This window comes from Belonocnema kinseyi, chromosome 3, assembly GCF_010883055.1.
Source record: "Belonocnema kinseyi isolate 2016_QV_RU_SX_M_011 chromosome 3, B_treatae_v1, whole genome shotgun sequence".
In the NCBI taxonomy this organism is placed as follows: domain Eukaryota; kingdom Metazoa; phylum Arthropoda; class Insecta; order Hymenoptera; family Cynipidae; genus Belonocnema; species Belonocnema kinseyi.
Genome location: NC_046659.1, coordinates 70,520,641 through 70,531,439, shown reverse-complemented (window position 1 = coordinate 70,531,439; position 10,799 = coordinate 70,520,641). Strand labels below are relative to the sequence as shown.

The 10,799-nt window shown below is 24.7% G+C and overlaps 1 protein-coding gene across 2 annotated transcripts in view; it reads left to right on the top strand.

Moving 5' to 3' along the window:
* The window catches only part of LOC117168692 (zinc finger protein 143-like), a 38,763-nt gene that overhangs the window by 15,861 nt on the left and 12,103 nt on the right, over nucleotides 1-10,799 (top strand). For both annotated transcript variants that reach the window (XM_033354374.1, XM_033354373.1), the window contains exons 5-6: nucleotides 1,909-2,178; nucleotides 6,969-7,160. In XM_033354374.1, coding sequence (XP_033210265.1) covers nucleotides 1,909-2,178; nucleotides 6,969-7,160 — 462 coding nt within the window. The remainder of the gene's footprint in view (nucleotides 1-1,908; nucleotides 2,179-6,968; nucleotides 7,161-10,799) is intronic.

The window sequence follows — 10,799 nt, the reverse complement described above, 5'->3', positions numbered from 1 at the left end:
TTTGAAAATTAAAATTCGAAAATTTTTTCTAAAGCCTCCAGAGGACTTCGTTTTCGCACGAAAAAATTTTATGTGCCCTTATTGCATCCGGACCCACAATTTTATTTTTAAATATCAATTTGATTGATTCATCGATAAAATATTTTTAATTCAATGTTTTAGGTCTTCCTTTATATTATTTTTTATATTAAATTGACTAAATAAATAAATTAATATATTATTTTTATTATTTTTATTAGTTATTAAAAATTTCACTGTTAATTTGAGACGAGTAAATTGAATACAGTTCAATACAATTCGAATTGTTCTGTTTAAAAAATCTTTAATTTGTGAGTGAAATTGATAAATTTTGACGCATAAATAAGAATTGAACACTTATTATTTGTAGAGAACATTTAAGTAATTTCAAGATATATTTCGTAGATTTAAAAAGATTGAAAATTAGTTAGAAATGTGAAATGTCTTTAAGTAATTGAAAAGAAGCGTGTGAACATTTTTGTTGAGAACTTCTAAATACAGTTTAAAATTGACCGAATTTTTCCTAAAACTTTTGGAAAATCCTGCAAATTGAAAAAAAATTCTTCAAATCGTCGAGGTTCCGTTCTGATCCATTCATCATTTTTAAAAAGTTTCAAAACGTTTTGGTTGAAATTTGAAAAAATCTGTATTTTGTTTTAAATTCGGCTGTGGGGCTAAATTTAATTTAGATATTTTAAAAACTTCTAAGTTTCTCTTAAAATTACTCTAATTTTTTCTATAAATAATAAGTGTTCCTATTGTTATTTATAAATTCAAATTAAAAGATTTTTTTTAATTTGCAGGATTTTCTAAAAGTTGTGGGAAAAATTCAATTCATGTAAAAATATATTTAAACGATTCGCAAAATTTCAAAAATAATTTTAAATTTGGAAAAATATAAAACGACTTCTAGATTTCTCTATATTTTGAAACAAAATTTGTAAGTTTTTGAAGGTTGCTAAAACTATATTAAATGAAAATAATTTAACTTATAATTTAAACAATTGTTAAGGTAAAATTTTTTTAAATTTGTCTAGCTTAAAATTACTTTAAAAATATCAGTTTGAACCTTTTTAAAGTTAATTGTTTGAATCTTTAATTTGATGTATTGAAAATGTTAACGTGGATTTATATTTTTGGAATTTAATCTGAATCTTTGTACTCTATAATTTATAAAAGTTCTAAATTTTGCAGTTTATCTGCATTTCATTTAAAATGTTTCAATTGAAAAGTGTTAGTACCTTCGATTTCATACGTGTACATTTAATTTGTTGTTTATTGTTTATCCCTTTAAATGGGAAAATGTTTAGAAAAATTCTCAAATATTTCAACGATTTCATCCAAACTGCATAGCAATATCAAAAGAATAATATTTTAATGATTTTAAACAAGTACAAAAGATTCTTTTTTTTTTTTTAGAAAATTTCAAAATATTTCACCAAGATTTGAAATAAATATAAAAGATGTAGGAAAGATTTCGAAAGTATTTTAAAGGTTTTAAACAAGTTAAAAAGGTTTCAAAAAATATAAAAAGATTTCGCAAATATTTCAAAGATTTAAAAAAATTCCACGCAGATTTCAAGAAATTTCAGGAATTCAACGGTTTTACGAAAATTTTTAAAGATTTCCAAAGGTCTGATTCTGAAAGGTATGATTCTGCTTTCTTTAGAAATTATTGGCCAATTAAAAAATATAAAATCTTTCATCTTTTACATGTGTAAAAAACGGTCATTTTCTTATTTGATGTAAAAAAAGTGACCTGGAAAAACTTTATTTCTTGACCTGGTTAAATAATTTATGAATGGTCCCTAATTTTCCTTTCTTTATTTTTAATTTTCACTTTTGTATTCTTTCAAAGTGCAACTTTCAGGTGAAAAATATTTTTTCTAGGTTCACGAACGTTCGCACACAGGACAAAAGCCTTACTTGTGTTCTTATCCGCAATGTTTGAAAAATTTTTCGACCGGTTACAGTTTAAAGGCACATTTAAGAACACACACCGGCGAAAAACCTTACGTCTGTACATTCGCATCTTGTAATAAAAAGTTCAAAACTTCTGGGGATTTACTCAAGCATGGAAGAACTCACACGGGCGAGCGTCCTTTTATTTGTCCAGTGGACGGTTGCGGACGATCTTTCACTACCAGCAATATTCGGAAGGTAAGATATCAAGTTTCTTACCCTACCTGGAAAATCTGGAAAACCCTGGAATTGTCAGGGCATTTTTAAATACCTGGAAAACCTTGGAAACGTCAGGGAATTTGTTCAAAAGCGTGCCTAATTTGTTTAAATTGCAATATTAAATTGAATAAGAATGATTCTTCATTTTTAAAATTAACTTTATATCAGGGGCCGTACTTAAATTATGTAATGGATTACAGGCCCTCTCCAAGAGACTCCCTTTAATTGTTTGGTTTTGTAATAAGCTTTGCAGAGTGAAAACATGATTTTCAAAATTGTCTGATTTTTGGTTGAATAATTTTTTTTCCTGACCATTAACATTCAAATGCCAGCATTTTAATCTTATAATATTTTCAAGATTAGATTTTTTATAAATGGTGTCAAAAAATGTTTCAGATGCAAAATCAAACATTTTAAATTGACTTTTTTTTTAAACAAAAAAACTCACTTTTCTATCATAGAACCAAACCTTTTAACCAAATATTTCAAAAATACTGTAAAGAATCCGTAAAGATTTAAAAGATTTCAAAAAGGGTATTTTACACCAGATTTCAAAGTCTTGAAACAGTTTAAAAAGTTTTCAATAAATTTGAAAGATTGCAAAGGATTTTAATAGTTGCAAACGAACAGAAAAGATTTCACAAAGATTAAAGAAATATTTCACAAATATTTCATGAAGATTGTAAACTATTTCGAAACAACATTTCACAAAACTTCTACCAAAATTTAAAAATATTTTGGAAGGTTTCACAAAGGTTTTAAATATTTTAGTGACTTAAATAACTTAATTTAATTACCAATGACTAAAAATTTCAAATAGATCTAAAAAGAATACAGGAATTTCAATGGTTTCAAAAGGCGTGCAGTACATCAGATGTCAAAGTGTTTAAAAACATTTGAAAGTTTTTAAACCATTTTAAATTTGTTTAGAAAATTTCAAAATACATCATACATATTTCACCGATTTCATTAAAATTTCATAAGAGATATCAAAAGAATACAAGAATTTCAAAAATTTCCAAAAGGTTTTCCAGATTTCAAAGAATTCAAAATATTTCAAACATTTGAAATCATTTCAAAATTTATGGAATTTACGTAATCGTAGTTTCCAGAAATGATAAGATGGATATTTTTTGTATTTATAATAAGCTTTGCAGGGTGAAAATATGATTTGAAAATTGTCAGATTTTTGGTTGAATAATTTTTTTTCCTGACCATTAGCATTTAAATGACCGCATTTTAATCTTATAATATTTTTAAGATTAGATTTTTCATAAACAGTATCAAGCAAATTTTCAGATGCAAAATAAAAAAATTTTAATTTACTTATTTATTTGAAACCAACAAAAAAATACTTTTTTGCCATAAAAGATGACTTTTTAAACAAATATTGCAAAAAATCCGTAAAGATTTAAAAATATTTCGAGAATTTAAGATTTTAAAAAGGGTATTTTACACCAGATTTCAAAGGTTTTAAACATTTAAAAAAGTTTTCGATAAATTTGAAAAGATTTCAAATTATTTCAAATGAACACAAAAGATTTCACAAACAAAGATTCAAGAAATATTTTACAAATATTTGAAATATTTCAGGAAGTTTACAAAATATTTCGAAACATTTCACAAAGATTTCAAAGATTTTAACAAAAATTAAAAATATTTCAAAAGGTTCCACAGAGATTTCAATGACTTCAAATGAATACAAAAGATTTTGCAGAGATTTTGAAGATTTCAAAAGAATGCAAGAATTTCGAAGATTTTAAAAAGGGTTTTCAGATTTCATAGATTTTAAAATATTTTAAACATTTAAAATAATTTCAATATTTATAGAATGTACTTAATCTATAGTTTCTAGAAATAATAAGATATGGGACTTGAGACTAATGGCAATGTTTTGTATTTATAATAAACTTTGCGGGGTGAAAACATCATTTTCAAAATTGTCAGATTTTTTTTATAATTTTTTTTTTCTGAGCATCAACATTCAAATAACAGCATTTTAATCTATTAATATTTCTAAGATCGGATCGTTTATAAACTGTATCAAATAATATTTCAGATGCAAAATAAAATTTTTTTAATTTACTTATTTATTTGAAAAAAATTACTTTTAAGGTAGATTTTATACAAAATATTTGACCAAAAGACGAATTTTCAACAAATAAAGATTTTTCAGTCGTGACAGAAAAAAAAGTTGACCTAAAGTGTTTAATTTTAAAGCTAAGGCGAATTTTTTGTACAAAAATTGAATTTTCAACAAGAAAAAATGAATTATCAGCTATAAAAAAGTTCGTTTTAATATATAAATTTTCACCAAACAGATAAACCTATATTTTAAAAAAATGTCAACAAAATAGTTTATTTTTTACCCACGAACTTAAATGTTGAATTAAAAAAGCTAAATTTTACAACAAAGAGATGAATTTTCTACTGAAAACATAAATTTTCGACAAAAAATTATTTTTTTTCAGGGTGATTCAAACAAAATAGTTGAATCCTCAAAGAGAAGAATTTCCAAACAAACAGTTGCACTTTTATACAAGTGAAATGAAGTTTCTACTAAAAAAAAGTTGAATTTTTTCCTAAAAAACATTTCAGTTGACTTTTCAACACCAAAGTATGAATTTTAAACATGTAAATTTTCCATGAAATAGTTGAATTTTGAACAAAACATTTAAGTTTTTGAGTAAAAAGGGTTACTTTTTAACAAAATTGTGGAATTTCCAACCAAATAGTTGTTTTTTTTATCCAAGAACGGTGAATTTTATACTAAAACTGTTGAATTTTTAAATTGAAAGGATGAATTTCCAACAATAAAGATGAATTTTAAACAAGTAAATTTTCTATTGAATAGTTGAATTTAAAAAGAAAAACATTTAAGTTTATGACTCGATCAAAAAGTATTACTTTTCAACAAAAGTGGTGAAATTCCAACTAAAAAGTTGCATTTTTATATAAAAAGGATGCAGTTTCTACTAAAATAGTGACGTTTTAAATTAAAAAGACAAATTTTCGAAAAAAAGAGTTGAATTCTCATCTAAAAAAGATTTTAGTTCACTTGTCAAACTCAACAGCTTTTTTCGGCGCGTAAAATTAAATTCATAATAAATTTCGGTACAATTAGTGTAAATTATTGTTTCATTTACGAATTTACAACAATTATCACAAAATCTCTCAAACAAATTTTTTTGGCTGAAAATTCAACTGTTCTGTTTTTGGTTTAAAATTGATTGGTTTCATTTGAAAATTCAATTACCTGGTTGAAAATGTATGTCTTTTGTTAAAAATTTGTCCTTTTTGGATGAATTTAACTGTTTTTGATTGAAAATTAAAATTTTGTTTGATTGAAATATCAATTACTACATTTTGCATTCCAGTTGCAAATTTTACTATTTTGTTTAAAATTGTTTTTTTTTTTGTTAAAAATTAAGTTTTTTTATTGAAAATGGAACTATTCAGTATTTGGTTGAAAAATTATTTTTTTTAATTGAATATTTTCACTTTTTAAGTAGAAATTAATCTACTGGGTTAAAAATTAATCTTTTTGTTGGAAATTTAATTATTCTAGTTAAAGACTCATTTATTTTAGTTGAAAATCCATGTTTTTGGTTTCAAAATGCTACTATTCCAATTGAAAATTAGATTTTAGTTGAAAATCTATCTGTTTGGTTTAACATAAATTTTTAACTGAAAATTCAACCCTTCAATTGTTGGTTGACAATTTATTTTTTTAATTGAAAATTCATGTATATTCTTGAATTTTTTGGTAAAAATTAATCTTCTTGTTTGAAATTTCATCTTTTTGCTTAAAAAATCAACTATTCGAGTTAAAGATGGATCATTTCAGTTAGAAATTCATATTTTTTATTTAAAATTTAACTATTTCATTTTTTGTTGAAACTTGATCATTTTTAGTTTAAAGTTTAACTGTTTGGTTTATAATTGGCATTTTTCTAGTTGATAATTCAAATATTTCGTTAAAAATTCATGTACATATTTGTTTGAAAAATCGTCTTTGTGGTTGAAAATTCATCTTTTTAGTTGAAATTTCAAGTGTTTCATTTAAATATTCATAATTTTTAGTTAAAAATTCATCGTTTTGTTTAAAAATAAAACCACTTGGGCGAAAGTAAAATCAAATTTGTTTTTAAAATAAATCTGCTTTTTTTGGAAAATTAATTTTTTAAACAAAATTTTAACTATTCCATTTTTGATTAAAGACTGATCTTTTTTAGTTCGAAACTCCGTTAATTATTTGAAGATCGATCTTGTCTAGTTGAAAATTCAACTGTTTTATTGAGAATAGATGTTTTTTTTTAGTGTAATCTTTTGGTTTAAAATTCATCTATTCGGTTAAAAATTCATCTATCTTTTTGAAAATTCCATTTTTTACTTGAAAAGTAAATCGGTATTATTAGATAAAATAAAATTTTGTTTAAATTATTATTCAGTCATTGACTTTAGAAACAAATTCAAGACATATTATGTTTTTAGTGTTACTTAATTAGTTAATTAATCGATTGTGCTAAAATATTTAAGAATATCTTATAATATTAATTGAATTTATAGAAACTGAAAAAAAAATATTTCTAATAAACTAGTGAAACTGTATATGAAAAATTATACCTACAAAAAAAACCTGGAATTGTCAGGGATTTTCTTCTAGGATTTTGAGTAGACGCCCTGGACATACATTTCAACCAATATTAGAAAATATATTTACAATTTAATTTATTTTTTATTAAATATAAGTTTGATTTTTTTTACAGGTTCACTTAAGAACGCATACTGGTGAACGGCCTTACAAATGCACGGAACCAGAATGCGACAAAGCTTTTGCTAGTGCAACAAATTATAAAAACCACTTGCGGATTCATTCCGGCGAGAAACCTTACGTTTGTTCGATGGAAAATTGTGGAAGACGCTTCACGGAGTATTCTAGTCTTTACAAACATCATCTAGTAAGTAAAAAAAAATAATAATCATTTTTAAGATTTAAGTAGCCACCTTGAAAACAGGATTGCTAGAAGTCAAGGAATTCCAGAAAGTGAAGAAAATTTAAAAACTGGGCAGGGAAAGTTATGGAAAATCGGAATTTTCTGTAAACTCATGTTGAAATTAATTTTAGTGTTTTGTTGAAAATTCAATTTATTTATGAAAAAGTATGTATTTTTCGTTAAAAATTTGTAGTTTTGTGTTGAAAATTCAACTAACTTCGTTTAGAGTAGAACTGCTTTGTTAAAAATTCATTTTTTTGTTTATGATTCCTTATGTTGGATATTTTTTTTAAATCGCAAATTTTTTGTTAAAAATTAGTATATTTTATTTGAGGATTCAGCTATTATTATGTTTAAAATTCTTCTTTTCTTGATTAAATATTCAACTAACTTCGTTAAAAGTAAAATACATATTTTGATTTAGGATTCAACTATTATCATGTTTTAAATTCGTCTTCTCTGGGTAAAAATTTTACTATTTTATTGAAAATTATTTTATTTTTCATTTCAAAATTTATCTTTCGTGGTAGAATATTAATCTTTTAGGTGAATAATTTATCTTTTAGGTCAAAAACTTATTTCATTGTTTGAAAATTAAGTTTTTTAACTGATAATTTCACTGTTCCAGTTTTTGCCAACAATTGATTTTTGATAGAAATTTAATCATCTTGGTTCAAAATTTATCTATTTGCTTGAAAATATAATGATTCGATAAAAATTGATTTGATTTGATCAAAATTTATTTTTTTACTGAAAATTCATCTTTGCTTCAATTCACCAGGTTTTTATATCAAATAAAAATATTTTTTGATTCAAATATTTATATGGATAAATATATAAGTAATAGTTGCAACTATTACATTTTTCTTTCAAAATTTTTGTTGTAGAAAATTCAGCCAACCTCGTTTATAGTACAACTACTTTGTTAAAAAAAAAATTTTCTAAAAAATCACAAGTGCTTTGTCGAAAATTTATATATTTTGTTTGAGGAGTCAGCTTTAATTATGTTTGAAATTCGTCTTTTTGGATAAACATTTAACTAACTTTACTGAAAGTGGAACTACTTTGTTAAAATTAAATTTTTTATCATTTTAGTTAAAAAACCTTTTTTTGGTTAATTTTTGATAACAATTAATTTTTGAACCCAAAATTTAACTTTCATTTTTTGTAGAAAGTTCTTCTTTGATAAAAATTTAATCGTTTTGGTTGAAAATTTATCCGTTTGGTTGAAAATTTAACTATTACGATGAAAATTGATTTTAGTTGCTGCAAAATTAATTTTTTTTTCGCTGAAATTTAACTATTCCATTTCAAGTTTTTTCATTTTCTTAAGCGAAAATTCTTTTTTGGTTTGAAAATTTATATATTTTGGTAGAAATTGCATCTTTTTAACTTGAAAGTCACAGCTGTTTTGTTGAAATTTTTTTTTTTGGTTGGGGACTCCATTATTGTGTACAAAATTCGTTGTTTTGCTTGCATATTCAACTGCTGCTGATTTCAAATAAAAATATTTTTGGTTTAAAAATATCAAGTATTACATTTTTATTTCTAAATTCCTTTTTTTTTGGTTGACAATTCAGCTAACTTCGCTGAAAGTTGAACTGCGTTGTTAAAAATGCATTTTTTTTATTAATGATTGATCATGGTAGTTGAAATATTTTTTCTGTTAAAAATTACAACTGGTTTGTTAAAAATTAATATATTTTGGTTGGGGATTCAGCTATTACTATATTTAAAATTCGTATTTTTTTGGTTTTAAAAAGCAGCTTCGTTGAAAGTGGAACTACTTTGTTAAAAATTAATTTTTTTATATAATTCATCATGTTAGTTAAAAATTATTCTTTTTTTTTGGTAAAAATTTAACCATTTTGTTTTTTAAAAAAATACACTTGAGAATTCATCTTTTGTGGTAGAATCTTAGTCTTTTTGCTGACTTATTAACCTTTTAGATTGAAAATTGACTTCTTTGGTTGAAAATGAATTTTTTTAAATGTTGTAATTTTTTTAACTGAAGATTTAACTTCCATTTTTCCCGAAAGTTGATCTTTGATTTTTGAGTTGAAAACTGATCTATTATAATAGAAATGGCATATTTTTTAGTTAAAATCCATAACTGTTTGGTTGAAAATTAATTTGTTATGGTTGAGGATTCTACGATTTTGTTGCACAAAAAAATTTGTCTTTTTGCTTGAGTTCAATTTTTTTGTTAAGGGTTTATCATGTTCGATAATTTTTTTTTGGTAAAAATCACAAGCGTTTGGTGCGAAATGATTATATTTTGCTTCAGGAATCAACTATTATTATGTTGGAATTTTGTCTTTGTTGGTTGAAAATTTAACTAACTTCGTTGAAAATGGAACTACTTTGTTAAAAAAGCATTTTTTGTTGTTCATTATTCATCATGTTAGCTGAAAATTCTTTTTTTATTTGTTACAAATTTAACTGTTGAGATGAAAATTACTATTTTCTTTTTAATTTTAATGACTATTTTCATTAAAAGTGATTAAAATAAATGTAGAATCAACAGACCAGGATTTTCTGATTGTTCTAAAATGGATATTAAAAGTGTTATGATATTCTATTATTCTAAGTTTGTTTAATCTCGAAAGAAATAATAAAAATACTTTATTGTAGATAACATTTTAGGAAAAAAAATCTGTCATTTGAAGCGTACATTTTTCATTTAAAGAATTTTAAAATGCAGTTAATAGCGCTTGAAATTTACATTTTTTTATAAAAAAAACCTTTTTTAGTTGATCAAATGTGAATTCAAATTATAATGTTTTTAATTTAACTATAAATGAAGGATTGACAAGCGAATGATAAATGGGTTTACCGAAAGATTCGAAATCAATTTAAAATTTAAGAATTTTCTGATTTTAACATTAAAAATTCTAATTTTTTAATACGAAAGCCTTATTCTTCTTCTTTATTCATAATGTGTCCCCTAAGGGTTTACATGACTTCCATTCCTTACAATGTTTCCGTTTAAATCTATATATTTTTTACAATCTTATCCTTTCTATATATACAATTATTTACAACTATTTACATAAAGTCTTATATCTAGTTCCTTATTTCTATTTCCTGCGATAGCGCAATTTAGGACTTGTTAGCAAGCGAGTGAGCGAGCGAACGAAAGCGATAGTGCAAGCTAGAGAGAGAGCATGAGAACGCAAACGCATCTTAGTCTATTTATCTTTTACTTTACCATTACTTACAATTTTCACGCTTCTAATCTAAGCGACTTCCGTTTCCTTTTTCTTTAACTTTTTTTATACCCCCATTTACCTTTTTCACGTGCATTCTTTCATTCTCCCTCATTCGCTCCTCTAGCACCCTCTAACTCCTTCATCCATTCTTCTCCTAATCCATCTTCGCCTAGAATCTTAACCACATTTTCTTGCCAGCTTCCTTTATCTTCCATTCCTCTCCTGCATCCTTCCCATACATGCTCCCATGTTTCCTCCTCCCATTCACATATTCTACACATTCTGTTCTCTTCTTTCTCCCAGTACATCCCCTCCCTTACCTCGTTTCCCAGTCTAAATCTTGCTATTCTGGTCCACCTTCTCTCTCCCCATCCCTTTTCTAAATACTTTG